The 24,915-nt window shown below is 50.7% G+C and overlaps 1 protein-coding gene across 1 annotated transcript in view; it reads right to left on the reverse strand.

Annotated features, from left to right (window-relative positions):
- The window catches only part of RGS20 (regulator of G protein signaling 20), a 43,771-nt gene extending 22,403 nt beyond the window's left edge, over positions 1 to 21,368 (reverse strand). Inside the window, 1 exon segment of the mRNA XM_029068538.1 lies at positions 21,164 to 21,368. Coding sequence (XP_028924371.1) covers positions 21,164 to 21,268 — 105 coding nt within the window. The 5' untranslated portion in view covers positions 21,269 to 21,368.
- Positions 21,369 to 24,915: the final 3,547 nt, after the last annotated feature.

Consider the following 24,915-nt stretch of genomic DNA (forward strand, 5'->3'; position numbering starts at 1 on the left):
CACATTTTGGATGAGCCCAGTGCTGAAAGAGAAACCACACCCTACAAACATCATGCAAATTATCCGGCCAGTTCGCTGTCCCCAGGTCTGCTTACACTGGTCTAGCCCTTGCTTGGACCTATTATACCGATACCGGTTCCTCATTGTCCCACCCTTCCCCAGGCATTTTTGTGTGTGATTTTTTGTCTTCATCGAACCCTCATTCTACTCTGGCTGCTCCTGAAATTTCCCATGAGCTTCCTGGCAGCATTTATCTCCCTGGCCTTTCTTTCCTTCCTCAGTTCTGCTGCTTTCGCATCAGTTGACAAAGCGATGATGGGTGGTGTCCGATCCCTTCCGTCAGCCCTCTCTTCTCTGGAGCCCCTTCCTCTTGGCTAAGCGGGAGTGAACCAGGTGAGTCTTGGATGCATCACGGGCAGTGGTAGGGAGACTTTTTAACATGGGCTTTGGGCAGGCTGTGTGTGCATAACACCACCGGCCCGTTGTGACAGTAATCTCTCCACCTCTGGTGATTTAGATAGATTCTTAGAGAGCCACCCCTGGTTTGAAATCCAAAACCGAGGAGCAGTGTGGTATAGTGAAAGAGCAACGGACCTGGAGTCAGAGGACCTGGGTTTCTAATCCCAGCTCCACCACTTGTCTGCTGTGTGACCTAAGGTCAAAGTCCTTCACTTCTCTGTGCCTCAGTTTCTCTTCTATAAAGTGGGGATTAAAACTGTGAGTCCCATGTGGGATAGGGACTGTGTCCAACCCAATTAACTTGTATCTACCCCAGTTTAATACAATGCTTGGCACCTAAAAAGCACTAAATAAATACCACTATAATTATAATTACAATAATCATTATTAATAATAAATCCTCAATGTGTACAACAATGAAGATAAAGAGAAAGTAGATTCTAGCAGATCCCGATTGATTTCTTCCCTCAAGTTACACCTTCTCCTCTCGCACCGTGTTATTGGTTTACACTTGCAGAGCTCAGGCCAGAGCAGCATGTAATCTGGATTCAGAAGAGGCACAACACTTGCTTTTTTCGTGGTATTTGTTAAGCACTTGCTATGTGTCTGGCACTGCTAATCAGCTAATTAGCTGGACCCAATCCATGTCCCACATGGGATGCACAGGCTTAGTGCCCATTTTACAGGTGAGGTAACTGAGGCAAAGAGAAGCAAAAACACTTGCCCAAGGTCACACAGCAGACAAGAGGTGGAGCAGGGATTAGAACCAGGTTCTTCTGATTCCTGCTCTATCCACTAGGCCATGCTGCTCCTCTGAAGATTTATGTCCTAATGGATTTACATTCAGGGAAAATGGAACTCAAGAGGGGAATGCAGGAAGTTTCTCTCCCCGCCTGCTTGGTAAATGCTATTCCCTGACCCAAAGCGGGGAAGTGGGTCCTGTGATTCCTCAATCCTTGCCACGCCCCAGCCCAGGAAGGATTATACGCAACCTTGGCAGTAAGCCAGTGCTTTCTTAAAAGTGAGTCTTAATTAATTTCTTTCTTAACGGGGTCATCCGTTTCATGCTTTGTCTCAATAGAAGGTTTGCTGGATCTGCTTTTTCTTGGCCCTGGGGTTTATAGCTCCTTGTGGCAGGGAGTGTGTCCACTAACTCTATTGTATTATACTCCCCAAGCATTCAGTACAGTAAAACACTCACGTTATTTTCCACTTTTCAATTCAGATCAAAAATCGGGTTAATTTGGAGTCCACTTGAGGCCTCATTGAGACACAGCATTGATTGGAACCCTTGAGTCCTGAAAGAGTTAATGCATTTTCCTGCATATGTTGGTTCATCTTTTACTAGGAACGATTTAGGCTACCAGAATGCCAGGGTCTGGCTAGAAGTTATTTATCAGAGGTAATGGTGGTTGCGATGCTAAGAAATACTGACATGATCCCGGGAAGAGGGAACAGCTGAGTTGAATGGAGGGAAGTGTGAGAACGTATCCAGGAGGGTTTAGACAGAGAGTAGTTAGGAAATATTTGAATTTCTCCTCCCTTCCTGTCAAACTGAAGATACCAGCGAATGGTGAAAGAGTCAAAGGCAGACAGCAGGAATAAATAATAATAATAATGATGATGGTATTCGTTAAGCGCTTACTATATGCCAAGCACTGTTCTAAGCACTGGGGTAGATAGGTAATCAGGCTGTCCCATGTGGGGCTCACGGTCTTAATCCCCATTTTACAGATGAGTCAACTGAGGCCCAGAGAAGTAAAATGATTTGCCCAAGGTCACACAGCAGACAAGTGGCGGAGTCAGGATTAGAATCCACGACCTCTAACTCTGAAGCCCACGCTCTTTCCCCTAAGCCACTTTACTGAGCAAAGAGGGGAAGCAATCACAGGAATCCACAGCCTGGATAAATAAACAAATCAGGCCCCAAATATTTGAAAATCAACCACTATTACGTAAAAATGAAAGCTATCCTCATTTGCGGTCAGAATGTTTTTTTTCCTGGTACTTAACCTTAGTGGTATCTTAGACCCTCTAACTATACTCCTATAAATACCTCCTTTCCAGAGGACCAAACTCTGGGGATGAGGGGAGTGATTGCTCCCCAAATGAGAATGTGAGGGGGAAGACATTTTCTTTGCCCTTTGCCAATTCTTTGGACAGGGCAGGGAGTTGTAGCCAATCTGTCCTGCCCTCGCTGTTCACTCTGGTGGACCAGAAGAAGAAGAGGATCAGAGTGCTCACGTCCCTACCCTCCCCGCATCCTCACCCCGCAACCCAGGCTGTGGTAGGCCAGGGTAACCCCTTCCCCATTCTCACAATGGGGCCATAGAGAAAGAACAGGTGAGTTTGATCTCTCAGCCTGCTTGTCTTCTCTCTCTCTCTCCCTCTCATGGTATTTATTAAGCACTTACTATGTGCCAGATACTGTAATAATAATTATTATTATGGTATTTGTTAAGCACTTACTATCTACTGAGCACTGTTCTAAGCCTGGGGTAGATACAAGGTAATCAGGTTTTCCCACTTGGGGCTTACATTCTTAATTCCTATTTTAACAGATGAGGTAACTGAGGCACAGAGATGTGAAGTGGCTTGCCCAGGGTTCACACAGCAGACAAGTGGCAGAGCCAGGATTAGAACCCTTGTCCTTTGACTCCCAAACCTGGGCTTTTTCCACTAAGCCACGCTGAGGTAGGTACAACCTAACCAAGTTGGACACAGTCCATGTCCCAAATGGGGCTCACAGTCTTAATATCCATTTTACAGATGAGGTAACCGAGGCACAGAGAAGTTAAGTGACTCACCCAAGGTCACATGACAGACAAGTGGTGGAGCTGGGATTAGAACCCAGGTCCTCTAACCCCCAGGCCCGTGCTTTATCCACCAGCCCATGCTTTTTCCCACCTCCGATCTCTCTCTCTCCTTCTCTCCCTCTCTCCTGTCCCTCCATCTTTGTTTCCTGTCCTGTCCTCCAACTGGATCTCTATCCTTGGTGGACCTCTGAGCAGGTTACAGTCAATTATCTTGTGCATGTCACTTACGGCTAAGCTCCTTTCTGTCCGAGTCAGTGGTGTTATTCCCTTTCTCCTACCCTTGTCTTTGCTCCCTCGGGTCTGCTGCGTTCCCTCTCTGGCTCCGAGCCGCTGGAAACATCCAGCACTATTCCAGGAATGCTCTAACTCAGGTAGCCCCCATGAGGCACCCATTTCCTCATTCCCAGAAGGGTCCTTACGTGGACAGGGTCAGGAATAGCATCAGACACTCAAACACGTTTACTTCCAGCCCTCTCCCATTGTGCAGGATTGCCTTTCCAGCTCTCTCTCCTGCGGACTGGTCTGACCCAGCTCCGGGTCCCTGGCCCGTAACGTCCAGCCCCCGGCAACCTGCTGTCCAGCTGTCATTTCTCTTTATGAGGGAACAAATCGAGTATCTGTGGGAAGTGTTTTCATTTCTGACAGGAAGGAACTGGGTTTATACCCACTGGATCCTGATGAAAGTGCAATTTTTAAATGAGTTGACCATATTTATCATATTATTTATTAAGAATCTAATATATGCCAAGTGCTGGAGAAGATACAAGATCTACAGATTAGTCAGTCTCTACCTCGCACAGAGCTCACAACCCAAGAAGAAAGAAGAACACATATCTTATCCCCATATAACGGATGAGGGAACGAAGCCCAGAAGGGTTAAGTGATTTGTGGATGGTCACACAGCAGTGTCATGGCAGACCTGGGACTAGAACGGGATCTCCTGACTCCCAGTTCTGGGCTGGTTCCAATAGGCCATACCATCTCCCTGAAAAACCCTCCACTCAGGCTGGTTTCCCTGTCTGCATGGGAAACCCATCAATCAATCAGTGGTATTTATTGTGCGGAGCACTGTACTAAGCATTTGGGAGAGTCCGGTATGACAGTATAACCGACACATTCCCTACCCACTACAAGTTAACAGTCTAGAGTATGAGCTGTGGTGATGGGGGAATTGGTGAGGTGCGAGGGGGCCCAGGACTAGGGGCAAAGGGGCCACGGTAGGGCTTTTTTGGGTTCTTAAATGAGGGCACCTCCCTTCTGCATTGATCGCCGTCAGGTACCCGACTCAGCTAGAAGAGAGATGTGCCTGAAGGGAAGGTGCTTTGTCCCCGAGGCAGAAGCCCCACCGGCTCTTCCGGTCCCTCGCCTGATGAAAACATGAGCCGGTCAGGAAAGGGAAGAGGTGGGGCGAAGAGCCCGCTCTGCCGGATCCTCAGGCCCAGTGCGATTCCGTCAGCTAAATCGGCCGGGGTGTTGGCTCTCAGGTAAACACTCTGAAAATAGCAACAGATAAATACAGCTTTCTGTGAACCAGCCACCCGAAGCCGAATCATTACTCATCTGGTCACCTGATGCTAGTTAAGTCAAAAACAGGTGGCGTGCACGCTCAAGCCCCGCCCCCGGCACAGCCTGTTTTTAACAGCTGTTGGGAAACAGACTCGGGTCCTGGACCAAGGTGACAGAGGCGTCATTTGGTGGAGAGGGAGGATGGTCAAGCCACTGGAGTTGGTTTCCGAGAAGGCTGGTGGAGTTAGAAGGAACACATAGGCCCACCAGGCTTTGAGGGTGGGAAAGATTAACCAAATTCTAGACGGTCACTCAGTCCGAGCGTTGAAACGATGCCGCATCCTATCCCAAGCTGGGGGGCATCGGGCCAGTAAATTAGAGGGCAAAATCACTCTCTCTAGAAAATACACCAAACATTCACATTATTTAATGTCTGTCTCCCCTTCTAGACTGTAAACCTGTTCTTGGCAGGGAACTTGTCTACTGACTCTGTTGTATTGTATTCTACCAAGCACTACCAATACACTACTCGACACACAGTAAGCTCTCAATAAATGCCATTGATTAATTAAATGACAGTCACACACAGCCATCCAGAAACCTTGAAATGAAATAATCTGGTGGGCTGTTGTCTTTAGGTGCTAAGTGTGATCATCAAAGTATCCTTTTGCATGGTTCTTTACCGTTTACTAGTAGAAATATCCATTCTTTGCCCAGGCTGGATGGCTGATGTGTTTCTCTTCTTTCCCCATGTTTTCTCTTTCCCTTTCTTACTATGTTCTTTCTCTGCCATTCTCCTTCTCCTCCTCCCTGTCTCTTTTCTCCTTTCTCACTCTTCCTCAACTGGCTACTGCCTTCTCCCAAATCCAGGGGTTGGAAAGAGGGTTTCACCACCTCCCTTTCTATTCCGGGAGTCTTCCCCCCCTCCTCTTTCCCACCACTAGTGCCATGGGGGAAGAGGATTTCCTCTCTCCTTCCAACCATGCCAGTGACGACACTCCCCCAAACAACACTATGTTGTTAATGAGAGTCTGCAAACACCCTAGGGGGTACCCAGCTTTCAAGAGATGGAGACTGGCATAATCAGGAGCGGAGAAGAATCAGGAGCGAAGAAGAATCAGGAGCAGAGGAGACAGCTCTTCCTGTGGTGAATGGAAATTAAAGGTCACAGGGAGCAAAGAGACAATGTCACCTAAAGCAAAAGTTTCTAGGAAAGTCAGGGGCAGCAAGACCTGGAGTTCCTACAACCTCCTGTTTAAGAAAGGAATTTTATCCTTTTCTTTTAACCCCCATTGCTCTCTCCCACCCATGCCCCCTTCTTTCTCTCTGCCCTCTTTTTTCCATCTCCTCTCACTCTTTTCCTGCCCTCTCTTTTTCTGTCACTCTTCCTCCCTCAGTGCTCTCCTAGTTTTCTTTCTTTCTTCCCTCTGACCTTCACATTTCTTCTATCTCTTTGTATTTCTACTTCATTGCCCTTCTCTTGCTGGGCCTATGGGGAACCCTGCTGAGGAGATTAGCTGTGTGGGGCTCCACTCATACATGCCAAGGGACAAGTCAGCCAGCCAAGAAAGGGTTGCTCATTAACATTTCATATACGGGACTGTTCATAGGCACAAGTATTCGGCCTGGTTCTGCACTCAGGCAGCATTTGGTGCAGAAGTTCCTTGGCCTGAATAGTTGCAGGTGTTTTTCTTCTTTTAATCCCATTAGTTATCTTGCCTTTCACTTCTAAACTTCTCCCAAAACAATGGGGGGAAATAGCAAACTATCTGAAAACTCACATTGGTTCTGATTCTTTCTACTGAGCCAGATTTAGCCAAACTTTCTTGTTTATCCTGAGATATTTTAATAATAATTGTGATATCTGTTAAGTGTCTACTATGCACCAAGCACTGTGCTAAGCACTGAGGGATACAAGGTAATCAGGTTGGACACAATTCCTGACCTCACTAGGCTCACAGTCTAAGTAGGAGGGAGAACAGGTACTGAACCCACATTTTAGAGAAGAAAAGCTAAGTCAAGAGAAGTTAAGCAACTTGCCCAAATGGCAGAACTGTTATTAAAACCCAAGTCCTATGACTCCTGGACCTCGTATCTCTCCACTAGACTATATTGCTTCCAATTTTATTCCTTTGGGATGAGGTCTTAACTTGCAAGTTTTTCTCAAATCTATTTCACCAATGGGTAAGATGCAACCACAAGAAGTGAATTCTTACCTAAAATCTGTTTGAAAAGATAATAACACAAAAAATTGATCAAATCTACCTTATTAATTCTGACTCTCTTCTCCGGCTCTGCCACTTGTCAGCTGTGTGACTGTGGGCAAGTCACTTCACTTCTCTGTGCCTCAGTTACCTCATCAGTAAAATGGGAATTAACTGTAAGCCCCACGTGGGACAACCTGATTACCCCAGTGCTTAGAACAGTGCTCTGCACTTAGTAAGCACTTAACAAATACCAACATTATTATTATTATTGCAATCATATTTCCTCCTCCCTCCAGGATACCTCTACATGGATGTCCTGTGTGCACCTCAAATCCAGTGTATCAAAAGATGGACTCATCTTCCCTCCGAAATCCTTTCTTCCACCTCACTTTCCCATCACAGTTGACAAAACTACCGTACTCCCTGTTCATGAGGCCCACAGTCATGGCATTATCCTTGACTCCTTCTTCCTGTTCAAACACCATAGCGGGCCATCATCAAATCCTGTGAGTTTTGTCCCCCATAACACGATTTGCCCATGATCCATCCCTTTTTCTCCATCCAAATCACCAGCATGCCATTGTCATATTCTAGCTTGATTACTGCATCAGTCTCATTCATTCATTCGACCATATATATATATATATCAATAAATACTATTGAATGAATGAATGAATTTACTGAGAGTTTACTGCATGCAGAGCACGGTATTAAGCACTTGGGAGAGAACAGTATAACAATGAACAGACATATTATCTGCCCACCACAAGTTTACAGTCTAGAGCGGCAGACATCAATATAAATAAATAAGTAACAGATATGTACCTAAGTGCTGTGGGACTGGAAGAAGGGGCGAATAAAGGGAGCAGCAAGTCAGAGTGACACAGAGTGGGAGAAGACAAAAAGGGGGCTTAGCCAGGGAAGGCCTCTTGGAGAGGAGGAGGAGAGTAATTGTTTGTCAAATTTGAGGAGGGAGGGTGTTCCAGGCCAGAGAGAAGACATGGGCGAGGGGTCGGTCGTGAGAGTCAAGATTGAGGCACAGTGAGAAGATTAGCATTAGAGGAGCGAAGTGTGCTGGTTGGGTTGGAGAGTAGTGAGGTGAGGTAGGAGGGGACAAGGTTTATTGCTCCTGTAAATCTTTCATTAGCGATTTTGGAAAACATTAATTAATTTCTCAGAATAAAGAAGTCATATTCAAATATTCTTTAAATGCATCTATTTTAGTTTTATAACTACTATAAAGCATTAACTCAAAGCAGATGCTTCATCGTGAACAGTTCCAAGACTCTTTTTGATTTCCCCTTAGTCATTTCAATCGTTTATCACTGTTTAATCCTTCTGTGTCATCTTTTTCTATGCTTTTTGACCTCTGCGTCCAGAAACTGAAATGCACGTTGAGCAGGGAATAATAAAATGGACATCTAAAGGAGGTTGAGATTTGACTGAGCTCAATCTCCAAAGACTTTTGTATTCTTAGGTAACCCCCAGGATGGATCACTAAGAAAGCTTGGTACAGAGTAAAGGCCATTTATACTTAATGACCTTTCTGCCTGCTCTTTACATGGATGCAGCCAATGCTGAAAATCATTCTCTGCCTTTATAATCTGGCTTTACAGCAAGGTGCTGTCAAGATCAAAATTTGCATGCTTAAAAGTCCGAGCTGTTGCACGCCCAAACAATATTCACCAACTTTGCTTCGCAAGTTCTTCCTCCTAAAGCGGTCTTTGAGGACCACTTGGAAATAATGGAATAAAAAAAAGCCACTTTTTCATTTCTGTTTATTCTCCAGAGATGATCATTCTTGTCAGAACCAGAATGAATAAAATGAAAACTAAAAACAGGACTTAGAAAATAAAGAACAACTTTGTTCTCTAGATGGCAGCATTATTATTAAGAAAAGAGTGAAGCGGACTTCATAAATAGATTTCAAGGAGCTGAGAACTGCACACCATTCTTAGAAAGCAAGTAGCAGGTCACTTCAAAAATTCATATCCCCTCGCCCTTCGGGCAACAGGAGCTTAGACACACCTAGATAAACATCTTAATGTCATTAATTGAAATAATCTTATTTACTGTTTGTTAATTGGAAATTAAGCTGTTGACCACCAAACACTTATTCACTACAATAAATATGTATTTTTTGAAAGAAAAGGTAATTTATTTTAAGTTAATAAATGCGCTTCTATGCCCTGCTTCAACATTCCGTGGAAACTGTTCTTAACCTTTATATGGACCAGTCTCAAGTGGTATAAAATGAAATGCAGCATGAGAAGCAGCATGGTGTAGTAGATGGAGCAAGGGCCTGGAAGTCAGAGGTCATGGGTTCTAATCCCTGCTCTGCCAGTTGTCTGCTGTGTGACAATTGGGAAAGTCATTTTGCTTCTCTGTGCCTCATTTCCTTCATCTGTAAAATGAGGAGTGAGACTGTAAGCCCCACGTGCGTCAGGAACCATGTCAACCCAATTCGCTTATATCCACCCTGGCACATATTAAGCACTTAATAAATAACCGTAATTATTAATGAGCAAAAATGCACCAATATGACCTAAAAAGGATTAAGGCAGAGTGAGAGCTGAAAAGTCCACACAAATATAAATACCTATCAAACAGCAACCTGCACTGGGTGCTTATGGGGTCTTTCAGCCACTAATGTTTCGGGAAAGTGTTTACGGAAAAGTCTAAAAGGGGACCCTCGGTGCAAAGAATAAGCTGTGGAAATGCAGTTCCTGAACCTCAAGCCAAAGTATTTATTGAGCACCTACTGTGTCCAAGAGTACTGGGTGAAGTGCGTAATCAGTCAGTCCATCAACCAGTGGTATTTATTGTGAGCTTTGTACTAAGTGCTTCATGCTAAGTGCTTGGGAGAATACATTACAATCTAGTAGGGGGACAGGATCCTTGCCTTCAAAGAGCTGGCAATCTAATGCTTAGGACAGTACAATAGAGAAGACATGGTATTATATAATCTGGTGCACGTTACTGGAAGGTTGGTAGAAACCATTCCTATAATTTGAACTGCACGATTATATATGCGCCATTTCAGTTTTTCTCTTTTTCAAGATAAATGCAGAGATCGAGGGGGAAACTCATCTCCTTGGTACCTTTTTGACCCAAGTCTTTCCTTTATCTCCGTAGTCAGAATATGGGAAGCAGCGTGGCTCAGTGGAAAGAGCCCGGGCTTGGGAGTCAGAGGTCATGGGTTCGCATCCCGGCTCTGCCACTTGTCAGCTGTGTGACTGTGGGCAAGTCACTTCACTTCTCTGGGCCTCAGTTACCCCATCTGTCAAATGGGGATTAAGACTGTGAGCCTCACATGGGACAACCTGATGACCCTGTATCTACCCCAGCTCTTAGAACGGTGCTCTGCACATAGTAAGCGCTTAACAAATACCAACATTATTAATGTGGATTCTCAAAGACCATCTAAAATTAGAAATGCACAGCGCCGGAATGTTATTTAATCAAGATAAGAGTAAATCAGAGTACGGGTGCTACAGCCTCTCATACAGGGCAGATATTTCAGATAGCTCTGGAGCTTTGAAAACTTGGAGCCCAGGAGGGCAGTGTACACGTGCTCAACGCAGTCCCGAGTTCGAGGAATTGGGTGAAAGTTTTGCACTTTTCCCCTTCTCTCCATTTCTGTAAGAGCCGTCACGATGAATGCTTACATTTCTCAGCGTGGTGGGAATGGAATTCATTAGAGAGCATTTTTTAGTTCCCATGCTTTTACCAAAGAGAGTATCCAGACCCATCCCAAGTGCTTCGGTGGAAACGCCCCGAGGTCTGGGTTGAACCTGAAATGACAGCGTCCTAAGCCTGACTGGGCCCGTGGGGAGAACTGGGTGTGTTAGCAATGACTGGCTTGGTGTCTGCCCCTTGGTGAAGCAGAGGCAGTTTAGGTACCAGAGGCCCTCGTAGGACCCCACGCAAACTGGGAAGCAGCACGGCCTAGTGGATATTAGTGGATTAGAGAAGCAGCGTGGCTCAGTGGAAAGACCCTGGGCTTGGGAGTCATGGGTCATGGGTTCGAATCCTGGCTCTGCCACTTGGCAGCTGACTGTGGGGAAGTCACTTAACTTCTCTGTGCCTCAGTTGCCTCATCTGTAAAATGGGGATTAAGACTGTGAGCCCCACGTAGGACAACCGGATTACCCTGTATCTACCCCAGCGCTTAGAACAGTGCTCTGCACATAGTAAGCGCTTAACAAATACCAACATTATTATTATTATTATCACATAGCACGGGCCTGGGAGACAGAAGGCCAAGGCTCCGCCCCTTTTCTGCTGTGTGACCTTGGGCAAATCACTTAACTTCTCTGTGCCTCTGTTCCCTCATCCGGAAAATGGGCATTTAGAGTGTTGAGCCCTACGTGGGACAGGGACTACGTCCAACCCGATTATCTTGCATTTACTCCAGCGCTTAGAACAGTGTCTGGCACGTAGGAAGTGCTTAACGAAAACCATTATTATTATCATCATCATCACGTCCAAGATCTCGTTGAAAGGGCGCTGGGATCTCAAGTCAATGACAGTTGGCCTTTTCTCCTCTCCTACCTACAGCTCTTTCCTGGTTTCTTAGTCTTGGGCTCCTTAAAACCTTCATGTGAAGCTACAGAATTTGCAGCTCAAGAGATGTCATGAGTTAGACCCTCTGCTCTTCCTGCAAGAGGGAGGCTTTCTCCCACTGTCCTGAATGATATTTTTCTGCTGCCTTGACCGTTCGTTTCATTCATCTTGGCAAGAGGCTGTTTTGGCAATAATAGTAACAACAGTATCTGCTTGTAGTAATTGTTCTTTTTCCATGTGAGGACTCTGTCCCACTATCAGCCAATAAATCCCCACTTATTATTTTCATCGATTTTAGACAGGTCTCTTTGGTGAAACTTGAACTCCCTTCATTAAAGTGTTTTGCGATAACTGAGGGGGTGAAATCTGAGCTCTGCAGTAATGGTACGCTTTTCTAGGGAATTATTGAAAATTGGATCAAATTTGAAAACTTGAGTACAACATCCTTGGAGGAAATGCAGGCTGAATGGGCATGGAAACCTTTACTTCGAGCTACGTCTCCCCCAGAATCCTGGTGCCTATAACTCCCACTGAGCCGCACTGCCTACCCTGTACCTGACCGGGCAGTGAGGCGGTTGGGCCTCCTGGAAAAAGAACATACCTAGGAGTCAGGAGTCCAAGTCCTAGTTCCAGCACCCCCACTTACTTGCTGGGTGACCTTGGGCAAGTCACTTAACCTCTCTGGGCTTTTGATTTCCTCATCTTTAAAATGGAAGAAACAAAATACCTAACAATAGTAATAACTGTGGTATTTGTTAAGCACTTTACTATGTGCCTAGTACTGTTCTAAGCCCTGAGGTAAGCAGGTTGGACACAGTCCTTGTCCCACATCGAGCTCACAGTTTCGATCCACATTTTACAGATGAGGTAACTGAGGCACAGAGAAGTGAAGTGACCTGCCCAAGGTTACACTGCAGGTAAGTGGCAGAGCCGGGATTAGAACCCAGGTCCTCTGACTACCAAACCCACGGTCTTTCCATTAGGCCTCACTCCTTCTACCTGTTCTCCCTTCCCTCTTAGACCATGACCCCCATCTAGGACAGCGACCGGGTCCAACCTGATCATCTTGATTCTACCACGGTAGTTTTCCGATTAGTAAATGCCATCACAGGGCCCAAAGGGGGTGAATCTTCCATAGTGAGAAGAAGGGGCCTAGTAGGTGGCCTGCATTTACATGACTAGGTTAAATGTGTTCATGCATTTATGGAGATCTTTGGCTAGCTAGGAGGTTAAATCAAGGCTCTCAAAAGGGAGTGAGGGCCAAGGAGAGAGAGGAGTACGTTTTCATTTCTCTGTACACTGCACGTGGCTGCAAAAGGGCAATCTTCAGCAGGAAACAACCCAAACTAATCACCTCAGATGCTTCGGTGTTGATGATGTGGTGTGGTGTGGACAGGCTACGTGCTTAATGAGGTGATAATGGGGAAGAAGCTGCTTAAGCTTTGCTAAAGTCCAGGGCATTGCTAACGCATGCTCCGTTTCCCTCTGTAGGCTAGCCACATGTGATTAATATCATGGAGCTCCCGAGGACGGTTTTCTCCAGAGAAATGATCTCCACTAGAGAAATCATCGACTTTTTCCATAAACAATTACCAGATTTTCTGCCCCCCTACCTCGTCTCTCCGCTGGGGTGTGCATTATTGGCCATGATTGGTCTGTTCCCAATTAGAGAACCTCTGGAGGTGGCTTGTCGTCCTTTACCCGCAGTGTCCTGCTGGGACTAATAGAGACCTCAAGAGTGCCATCTCAGGATGCATTGCCATCCACAGTGGCTCTCCACAAGCTTGGATTCTATTCCTGGCTCTGCCACTTGTCTGCTGTCTGGTATTGGGCAAGTCACTTGACTTTCCTGTGCCTCAGCTACCTCTTCCGTAAAATGAGATTGAAGACCGTGAGACCCGTGGGACGGGGGCTGGGTCTAACCTGATTAACCTGTAGCTTCCTTAGCACTTAGTACAGTGCCTGGCACATAGTAAGCGCTTAACAAAAACCGTTTTAAAAAAAAGGCTGGCCCTCTCGGTCTGCCACTTACGTTCCTGGATTTGTCATGTGTTCTCATCTTGCACCTCTGTCCTTCTCCAAGTTGGGGTCATCTCTAGAGAAGGAAACTTAAGGTGTTCACCCCAAGTCCCCCACTTTAGGGTGTCCCACCCCTCCACAGAGTATCAGAGATGCTTCATCTAGGAGAATCGGCCACGGCGAAATCAAATTGACCTCGGAGCCACCGGGTGGGCCACACCCGTTCTGGAGAGAGGAATCATGCCTTTTGATTCATATTTAGGGGATTTTTAGGTCAAGGAAGTATCCTGGAGGGTCTAACACTCGCTAGCCATAGAAATGTGGACCAAACCCTCCAAACTAAGGGGGAAGAAGGGGAAAGAAGCACCAAGAAGGGGGAAGGCTTCTGGGCTCTAAAAAAGAGATTCACATTCGGGTTCCCCGGTTGGCGCTTGGGACAGATCGGGTACCCACTTCCATTTTCCAAGTTCATTTTATAAATGGATGGAGGTGTAAATTATAAGTGGATTATGTGATTAGAAGTGAGATAGGTAAGGCAATGATCGGGGAAGAATCTGCCTCCCTTCAGGCAGATTTTTATATGGGAAATGACACCATAGGAATCCAAGGACCTGAAGAGGGAATTAACCAAACAATCCAAATTGGTTCATGAGCAAATTTTTCATATTTGCTAATCAATCATTCACTTTTACTTACTCATAATCTTGGCTTGTGAGCCCTCCAAGGCATAGGAACCATGTCTTATTCCCATCAGTGTAATCTCTTCCAGCGCTTACTACTACTATTACCACAGAGAAGCGGCATGGCTTAGTGGAAAGAGCACGGGCTTGGGAGTCAGAGGACATGGGTTCTAATCCCGGATCTGACACTTGTCCGTTGTGTGCCCTTGGGCAAGCCACTTAACTTCTCTGTACCTCAGTTACCTCATCTGTGAAATGGGGATTAAGACTGCGCTCCAGGTGGGGACAACCTGATTAGCTTGTATCTAGCCCCGCGCTTAGTACAGCGTTTGGCATATAGTAAGTGCTTAAGAAATACCATAATTATTATTATTATTATTATTATTATCACCTAGGCAGCAGGAGAGTGAAGGTGGCCATACATATTGTACTTGGAAAGACCTAAAAAATGTCTAAATACACATGAGAATAATTAGATTAGAAATTAATCCCCAACATCAAGAAGATAGTCAGCTGTATTTAGTAACCAACCGTAGCATTCACAATCGCATATCATCGTCGCATGAAAAAGAATGCCCGTCAGTTTTTACAAACTAACCTCTCTGGGTGAGCCCCAAAGTCAATGGCGTAGATTAGATGCAAATTACTTTATCCTACTCACTCCTAATCCTACCGTGCCACGATGAGTATGTCAGCACATCATATCTTATTGTGAATGGCCCCCTGAAAGCCCATTCAACTGTACTCTGACTGATTCACAACACACACCCACACAGACGCAGACACACACAGTGTTCTCTACACTCTCTAACAGCACAATCCAGCGTCCTGGATCCAGATTCACATAGTGCTTGATTAGCCAATGACTCACGCCTATTGTACTAAATGCTGAGCTCTGACTCATACTGAACCGTGTAGGGATCTGACTGACACTGTGGTTGTTTGACTACTAGCTGGCATTATGACTCACCTGGAAGTGCATTAAGTACCGTTTCACAACATTCTTCACTGTACGGTGATTCAGATAGAACTCATACTGAAATCTGACTCTTCCCATGCTGCTTCCAGGCTCTAGCCCGGTGGACTGCCCCGGGGGAGCATTCGAGAGTCATTTCTGGGGGGTTAGTCTTGACCCTCCTCTGAGGACACACAGTGAGTTTTTCGGAGACACACTCAAGGGTCCCCCAAGTTCAATTCCACCTCGAGAAAGATAACGGGGACCGAATTTCGCCAAAGCCTCCTAATGGTGCTCTCCCTCAACAGGAGCATTTCTGTAAATAACTCCCTCAGAGCGCTCTGGATAGTTCCACATTGTATTTCTAGAGCGGGCCCATAAGGCTGATCTTGGAGATGGAGGAGATTGCCAAGAGGTTAGCTTGCCCTGATGCTGCAGCACCTGGGCTTGAAATGCTTCTTCCTTCTCCAATTCGAGCTCCTTCATGGGGTTGGGGCAATGAGGGGTTGTGGTTATGGACACTGGAAGTCTTCCCTCGTCTACTTTTTAGAACCAACGCTCCACTGCTGTCAAAGTCCTATTTCCATAACGACGTCATGCGTAGTCCAGAATATTTGAAAGAATGGGAAGTGACTCAATTCTAGATGGTCCTATCATAAAGGGGGCAGGGGATAATCAGTGGTTCTATCATTGCGTGGGATAAGGAACAGTTACTACTCTAGTGGGCTGAAAAGTCAAATGCTGGCTGCCCCAGTCTTGCTCAGAGGCTTTAGACAAACCATTTAATCAAGCCTCTTCCCAGTGAGAGGGGAAACAGCATGGGCCTGGGAGCCAGAGGACCTGGGTTCTAATCCCGGATCTACCCCTGGCCTGCTGTGTGACCTTGGGCAAGTCACTTAACTTCTCTGTACTTCAGTTACCTCACCTGTAAAATGGGAGTTCAAAACCTGTTTCCCTCCTACGTAGACTATGAGCCCCGTGTGGGACGGGGACTGTGTCTGACTCGATGATCTCGGATCATCAGAGTAAGCGCTTAACAAATGCTATCGTTATTATTATTGATACAGATGGCCAAACCGGTGCATTCAGCAGATCTATTTTGCCCAGGAGCAATAGCGTCGATATCACCCTTCCTTCCGACTGCTTAAAAGGAAGTAAGGGCTCTTCTGTAGGGCTCCCTGATCTCCAGGTTGCTTCACCAAGTGCTAGACATGCCATAAATAAGGAATCAATCTGGGGATGAAGAGCCTGCTTGATAACAACCCAAAATGATCTTGGAGAAATTTCAAAGTCTCTAATTTCCATGAACAGCTTTTTACTCCCATGGTGTGAATTCCACATTCAAACGTAATTCTGATGATCTTGATCGAGCTGGTAGAGCTGGGGGCTTTTCTTTGGGATCGAGGGTGAGGCGTGAAGTTTTTGAGGCTTTTCAGATTTTTATTCTGAGGGACTATGGGGACACTAGATGTACCAGAGTCACGTGGATCACTGCAGGGCTTTAGAAGTGAGAAAGGTCCCTGAGAGTGACTCAACTGAGAGCTGTCCCTCCGGATCCTCCATTTTGCCCACTGAGCCAGTCTCCCTTGGAGGAATGAATACGTTCAATGTCCCCCTTCCTGCAGCGAGGTGGGGCAGGTCTTTAGAGACCCACCTCTGCCTACGGCCACCCTTCGCCGGAGCCACCCAGACAAACTGAGAACTCCTCCGTGGGTTCTCACAGGGGAACGGAATGGCTGGGCCGGGGAAGAGGCGGGAGCTACAGAGAACGCGGCACGGCGGCAAATTCTGGGACAACTCTCCCTCGCTTCCCAAGTGCTACTTTTCAGCTCGGGCTTTGAGCAGCCCACGGAGGGCCTCAGAGGGGAACCGTGGCCGCAAGCGTTGTTATTGTGACTCTCAAAGCCCAAAGAGGAGAGTGGAGGTGTCTGAAAAGCTTGTAAATATAAGACTCACAATGCCTGAGGGGTGGGTATGAAAACCCTCTTCAAAATCAAATTTGGATTGTTCCACGTTCATGCGTAGCTCCCATATAAGAGCTCCTTGGTCCAGAGATAATCACAAGGCTTTGTGCTTACCTATTGCCTCTGTTTCCTCTTTCCTCTTGCTTATTATGTGGGGTTTCCACTTTTTTTTAATGGTATTTGTTAAGTGCTTACTCTTTCCTGGGTACTGTACTAAGCACTGGGGTGGATACAGGCTAATAGGGGTGGACACAGTCCACGTTCCTTGTGGGGCTCACAGATGAGGTAACTGAGGCACGGAGAATAATAATAATAATAATGTTGGCATTTGTTATGCACTTACTATGTGCCAAGCACTGTTCTAAGCACCGGGATAAATACAAGGTAATCAGGTTGTCCTAAGTAGGACTCACGGTCTTCATCCCCGTTTTACAGATGAGGTAACTGAGGCACAGAGAAGTGAAGTGACTCGCCCAAGGTCACACAGCAGGCAAGTGGCAGAGGCAGGATTAGAACCTAGGTCCTTTCGACTCCCGGGCCCGTGCTCCATCCACTAGGGCACGCTGATTCCACCTATATTTTAAGTGATGGTTTATTTACGTGTCTAGCATATTTCAACAACATGTCAGATCCCTTTGTACCTGCCAAATAAATCAGCGGGGGCCAAGAGGCCTGGGGTCTGAAAGAGATCCCAGCGTGGGCAGGAACAAATTTTAATGAAACTGAAAAACCCAGCCCACAACACGAGTCTATTTTCAGGCTGTGGCTGCACTCTGCCGTCAGATGTATACCCAGGCACACCTACTCCTAGGAAGGCTTGGGAGGGGGGTATGTGTATGTGTGTGTGTGTGTGTGTGTGTGTGTGTGTGTGCGCGCGCGCACTTCTGTGGCAGAGTGGGGTGGTTTTCAGGACTGAACTCAAACACACTTTATAACCTCTGAAAGTGAAAGTGGAGCTAAACAAGTCATTAAGGATTGGGAGAGAGCAGCAGGAGAGAGGAGGCCTGGAGAGGCCGAGGGAACCAACCTAGGATTGGAGACGCGGCTTCTAGTCTCCCAGGACGGGAGTCCGGGTCATTGTTGGCCACTGATAGTGGGGGGACGGTTATGTCCCTCCCCCCACCCCTATTTCAAAACCCCTTCGTGGGTACAGACACCTTCACACTCTCGCTCTTTTTACCTGGCATCAGTAGCTGTTTGGAGTAGTGGAGGCGGCGGCCCCTTTGGGCACCAGGGAGGGTTTTCTGGGGGACGCTGTGGTAACCGCTCTGTGCCCGACCCCTCCAGCCCCCAGCCCTGTCAACCCTACTCCTCTCCCGCTCCCTGTGGGCGGAAAGTCCAGGCTGGGGCATGGTCCCCACCCTCGCTGACCTGCCCTCCTCTCCCCTCTGCCACGCTTTGCCCCGAACATCTGGGGGAAAAAAGGCAGAGAGGCGGGATGAGGGGAAGATCTGAGAGCGGAGGGGTCCCCAAGCTGGCCTACGTCCAGGTTCCCTCTCCTCTTCCTCCTCCTTGCCCACTCCCACCCCCCGCTCCTCTTACGCTGGGTGGGCCGGGAAGGAGCAATCTATCGATCCCTGATATTTCCTGAGCAATTACTGTGCGCAGAGCACTGCCCTAAGCATCTGGGCGAGTACAATCGAGTAGCTGGTGAAAGAGTCCTCTGGACATTCGGGCTCCCCGCCCCCTGTCCGGAGCCACCCCCACACCCCCCATCGCTCCGTCCCACAGCTAACGAAGGGGGTGTGTGCCCTCCTGACTCCCCGGCAGCAGGGTGGCGTAGTGGATAGAGCACGGGCCTGCGAGTCGGAAGGTTATGGGTTCTGATCCCGGCTCCACCACTCGTCTGCCGTGTGACCGTGGCCGAGTCGCTTTAGGGGAAGCATCACGGCCTAGTGGCAAGCGCCTGGGCTTGGGAATCAGAGTTCGTGGGTTCCGATCCTGGCTCCGCCACTCCCCTGCTGTGTGACCTTGGGCAAGTCACTTCGCTTCTCCGGGCCTCAGTGACCTCATCAGTAAAATGGGGAGCGAGACTGTGAGCCCTAAGTGGGACAACCTGATCACCTCGTATCTACTCCAGGGCTTGGGACGGTGCTCGGCACATAGTAAACGCTTAACGGATATCATTATTATCGTTACGTACTTCTCTGGGCCTCAGCACATTCACCTGTAAAATGGGGATGGAGACCGTGAGCCCCACGTGGCGACGGGAACTACGTCCAACCCGATTTGCTCGTCTCTACCCCAGCTTTTAGTACAGTGCCCGGCCCCCGGTAAGTGCTCAACAAATGCCATAACTATTATTATTATTAACTATCTGAGCTTCCCCTCCCGGTTCCCCCCAGGCGGACCTTCGGGGCAGGGGTTGGAGGGCGGGGCGGGGCGACTGCCCATGGCCCTAGAGCCTTGAAGCGGTGCCTCCTAAAGATGTTTAAGCCTCCCTCCCTTCCGCCACCCCAGGTGTCCGGGCCCCGAGGGGCCCGTTCCCCTCGCCCTCCGCTCCGGCCCCATTACCCGTCTGAACTCTGCTCCCGCCCTTCCTCCCTCACCGGGTCCTCCCTGACCCCCGACCCCCTTCCAGAGGGCACGGATCTCCTTCGGCTGTAAGAAATGCCCCGGCCAGGGCAGCTGCTGAGGGTGCCCTCCCCATGCCGCTAGCCCCCAGCAAGCCTGCCCCGTCCCTCGGCCCGCCTGTCACACCCCAGAGTTCAGCGGGAGCAGTTCGGTGGGGGGAGAAGGGGATGGAGACCCCCCGCCCTCCGAAGCCCCCAATCACCTTGACCCCCCGGATGGCCAGAAAATGCCTCGTGGTCCTCCGAGAGAGATGAGACAAGAGACCCCCCCCCCGCCATCCCGACCCCAACGCGGGAAAAGTGGTGGCCTCCCCAGCCCCAGCTCCAGCCCCCACCCCAGCCCCTTCCCCAGTTTCAGGCCCCTTCCCGGCCCCATCCTTAGTCCCAGCCCCTCCCCAACCCCAGCCCCGTTCCCAGCCCACTCCCCAGCCCCAGTCCCCTCGTCGGCCCCCTTCCCGGCCCAGTCCCCAGCCCCAGCCCCCTTCTCAGCCCCCTTCCCAGCCCTCTCCCCAGGCCCAGTCCCCTTCCCAGCCCACTCCCCAGCTCCAGTCCCCTTCCCAGCCCACTCCCCAGCCCCAGCCCCCTTCTCAGCCCCTTTCCCAGCCCACTCTCCAGCCCCAGCCCCCTTTCCAGCCCACTCCCCAGCCCCAGCCCCCTTCCCAGCCCACTCTCCAGCCCCAGCCCCCTTCCCAGCCCACTCCCCAGCCCCAGCCCCCTTCCCAGCCCACTCCCCAGCCCCAGCCCCCTTCTCAGCCCCTTTCCCAGCCCACTCTCCAGCCCCAGCCCCCTTTCCAGCCCACTCCCCAGCCCCAGCCCCCTTCCCAGCCCACTCCCCAGCCCCAGTCCCCTTCCCAGCCCACTCCCCAGCCCCAGCCCCCTTCTCAGCCCCTTTCCCAGCCCACTCTCCAGCCCCAGCCCCCTTCCCAGCCCACTCCCCAGCCCCAGCCCCCTTCTCAGCCCCTTTCCCAGCCCACTCTCCAGCCCCAGCCCCGTTCCCAGCCCACTCCCCAGCCCCAGCCCCCTTCCCAGCCCACTCCCCAGCCCCAGCCCCCTTCTCAGCCCCTTTCCCAGCCCACTCTCCAGCCCCAGCCCCCTTTCCAGCCCACTCCCCAGCCCCAGCCCCTTTCCAGCCCACTCTCCAGCCCCAGCCCCCTTCCCAGCCCACTCCCCAGCCCCAGCCCCCTTTCCAGCCCACTCCCCAGCCCCAGCCCCCTTCCCAGCCCACTCTCCAGCCCCAGTCCCCTTCTCAGCCCCGTTCCCAGCCCACTCCCCAGCCCCAGCCCTCTTCCCAGCCCACTCCCCAGCCCCAGCCCCGGCCCCAGCCCCGGCCCCCTGTCCGGCCCCAGCCGGGCGGCCCTCGTCCTATCCCCGTGGAGGCCGGGGCGGCCAAGGCGTCCGGCGGAGCGGCGGGTACTTACTCCTTGCCCGGCAGCGTCGGGAGCCCCCCGGAGATCCCTGCCCGGGTCACATCCGTTAGCGGCGGGCTTCTCACCCGGAGCCGGCGGCTGGCCAGCCATGCGCATGCGTCCCGCCCTTCTCTATTATTTTTATTCTAATGCCGATTGTTATTCTCACCGGTCCGGGCTCTCTCTTCGGCTCCCTCGATTTCCGCCTCCCCGCCGCCCGCCAGGCTCCCTCCCCTCCCCTCCTCTCCCCTCTCTTCCCCTCCCCTCCTCTCCCCTCTCTTCCCCTCCCCTCTTTTCCCCTCCTCTCCTTCCTGCCTCCAAATAAAAAGCAAAGAATAAATAAATGCCTTCGCCGTTTATATCCTCCCAGCCACCTGCTCGCTCCTCCTGGACTCCACGCCCAGCCTCCCCTGACGCCGAGGCACGGGGGGGAGAGGCGGCTGCTGCCCGGGCGGGGGAGGCTGCACGGGGAGAGGAGGCTGCGGGGGGGGGGAGGAGGCTGCCCGGGGAGAGGAGGCTGCAGGGAGAGAGGAGGCTGCAGGGGGAGGAGGCTGTAGGAAGAGAGGAGGTTGCAGGGGGGGAGGAGGCTGCAGGGGGGCAGGAGGCTGCAGGCGGAGAGGAGGCTGCCGGGGGAGAGGAGGCTGCAGGGGGGGAGGAGGCTGCAGGGGGAGAGGAGGCTGCAGAGGGGGGGAGGAGGCTGCAGGGGGAGAGGAGGCTGCCAGGGCAGAGGAGGCTGCAGGGAAAGAGGAGGCTGGAAGGGGGAGAGGAAACTGGAAGGAGAGAGGAGGCTGGAGGGAGAGAGGAGGCTGCAGGGGGAGAGGAGGCTGCAGGGGGAGAGGAGGCTGGAAGGGGGAGAGGAAACTGGAAGGAGAGAGGAGGCTGCAGGGGGAGAGGAGGCTGCCCAGGATAGGGGCGGTGGTGAAGGCAGGATTGGAGGAAATGAGAAGAGAAGGTGGAGCTCCAGGGCTCCCCGAGAGAGAGGCACAGCCCGCGGACGGCAGAGCCCCGCGGGCCGAGAGACAGAGACAGAGACAGAGACAGAGACAGAGAGAGCGGCCGAGGCGGCCTCCCCTGGCTCCCCCCGACCCCAGCCCCCCACGGCGGGGTCTGAGCCCGGGAACAACAGCTACGGGCCTCGCCTGGCTTGTGCTGCCTCCCTGCCTCCCTCCCTCCCTCCCTCCCTCCCTCCCTCTCTCTCTCTCTCCGTCTCTGCCGGTCTCGCCCTCCATCGATCTCTGCGGCCCCGTCTCCCTCTCCCCTTCTGTCTCTTCCTCTCTCAGCCCCCCATCGCCCCCGACCTGGTGGAAAGAGCCCGGGCTGGGGACCCAGAGGACGTGGGTTCTAATCCCGCCCCTGCTACTCGTCCGCTGCGTGACCTGGGGCAAGCCCATTTACCTCATCCGTAAAACGGGGATGAAGACCGTGAGCTCCACGTGGGACGACCTTGTATCATAATGGCATTCGTTAAGCGCTTACTATGTGCCGAGCACTGTTCTAAGCGGTGGGAGAGATACGAGGTGATCAGGTTGGCCCACGTGGGGCTCGCGGTCTTCATCCCCGTTTTACGGATGACGGGACTGAGGCCCAGAGAAGTGAAGTGACTTGCCCGAAGTCACGTAGCTGACAAGTGACTCCCAAACCCGTGCTCTCTCCAATAAGCCACACTACTTCTCATACATCGACCCCCAGCGCTTAGAACAGTGCTTGGCACATAGTAAGCGCTTAATAATTACCACAACAATAATAATAACGTGTTTCCTCGGAGAATCACAGGCAATCAGCATCTGGGCGTGGAAGCAGCGTGGCTCAGTGGAAAGAGCCCGGGCTTGGGAGTCAGAGGTCGTGGGTTCTAATCCCGACTCTGCCGGTTGTCGGCCGCGTGACCTTGGGCAGGTCACTTCACTTCTCTGTGCCTCAGTGACCTCACCTGTAAAACAGGGATGAAGACTGTGAGCCCCACGTGGGACAACCTGATGACCTCGGATCTACCCCAGCGCTTAGAACAGTGCTTGGCACATAGTAGGCGTTTAACAAATACCGGCATTATTATTGTTAATGCACACAGGGCTTGAGTGGGAGTGAGCGCTCAGTAAGTGTCATCGATTGACTGATTGATTGGGGGGCCTAGAGGTGGTTGCTTGTGGGGTTGTGGAAGGTGGGAAATTGAGGGCCACGCGAGGCTGCTGGGCCCGGGGACCTCTGCATTTTCAGAAATTGGGTTTGTCCCGTCCGGCTCCCGTGTGTCATTTTAATTTCCGGGCCGGATCCCGGCCGCCCCCCACCCAGGGGCCTCGTCTCACCTTCGCCCCCGCCCGGAGCCTGGTTTCCCTGCCTCGCCGCCCCGGTTCGTTTCCTCTTTCCCTTTGGGATCGAGTGGATCCCCCTGCCATCTCTGCCCATCCCCGGCTCGGCCCGCCCCACTCTGGGCCCGGTGGAGAGACCAGGACGGGCCGGCTCCACCGCCGCCGGGGACACTGAGTTTTATAGAGCCCTGGAACCCAGGAAGGAATCGTAATAATAATAATTCTAATGATGATAACGGTATTTATTAAGTACTTATCACGTACAAGCCGCAGAGAGGATGCCGCCCCAGGCCTGTCCCCCAACCATCCCTCCCTTCCTCCCTCGCTGCTTCTCTCCTTCCTATCCTCTCTCTCCCTTTTTCCGCTGTCTCTCTCTCCTAGCCTTCCTCCCGCTTCCCTCCCTCCCTCGTCTTTAGTCTTCCCTCCATCTCCCTTCCTTAATAATAATAACTGTGGTCCTCGTTAAGCGCTTCCTATGTGCCAGGCCCCTTACTAAACCCTGGGGTAGACACCAGCAAATCACGTCGGACACAGTCCCTGCCCCACCTGGGGCTGACAGTCTCAATCCCCATTTTACAGAAGAGGTAACCGAGGCACAGAGAAGTCAAGTGACTTGCTCAAGGCCACACGGCAGATAAGTGGCCGAGGCGGGATTAGAACCCACGTCCTCTGACTCCCAAGCCCGTGCTCTTTCCGACTCGAGCAGGCTCTTTCTTCCCTCCTTCCCTCCCTTTCACCGCCGCGGAAGCGGCGCCGGGCTGCGAGGTGACACGGAGCTGGCACTGGCGTTGGCACTGGCACTGGCACTGCCGGGGGCCGAGGGGCGGCTGTCAGGGAGAAGGGAGATTTCCCTCGGAGCTGAAAACTGATCTGACTCAGAAATAACATCACTTCATTTCCTCCCGGGGCGGTGGAGCCCCGGTGTTACCAAGGACCGACAGACAGAGACAGAATGGGGCGGGGAGTGAGACAGAAAAGGGCAGAGGCAGAGAGAGAGACACACAGAGAGACGGAGAGACAGGGAGAGAGGGAGAGACAGGGAAAGGGAGAGAGATATTGAGGTGAAGATTTGAAACTCCCAGAGCAAAGCCAGGAGCATCCTCCTGCTTTTCAGAGAGTCCTGGACCTCAGGAAGGAAACACTGCATTAATAATAATAATAATAATAATGATAGTATTTGTTAAGTGCTTACCTTGTGCCAATCACTGTTCTAGGCGCCGGGGTAGATACAAGGTAATTAGGTTGTCCCACTCGGGGCTCACATTCTTAATCCCCATTTTACACATGAGGGAATTGAGGCACCGAGAGTAAATCGGCTTGCCCGAGGTCAGACAGAGACGAGTGGCGGAGGCGGGATTAGAACCCACGTCCTCTGACTCCCCAATCCGGGCTCTTGCCACTAAGCCACGTCCCCGGGGACTAGGGAAACCTCTGGCCATTGCCCACTGCGGAAAATTACAA

The sequence above is a fragment of the Ornithorhynchus anatinus genome, chromosome 7, assembly GCF_004115215.2.
Source record: "Ornithorhynchus anatinus isolate Pmale09 chromosome 7, mOrnAna1.pri.v4, whole genome shotgun sequence".
Classification (NCBI taxonomy): Eukaryota; Metazoa; Chordata; class Mammalia; order Monotremata; family Ornithorhynchidae; genus Ornithorhynchus; species Ornithorhynchus anatinus.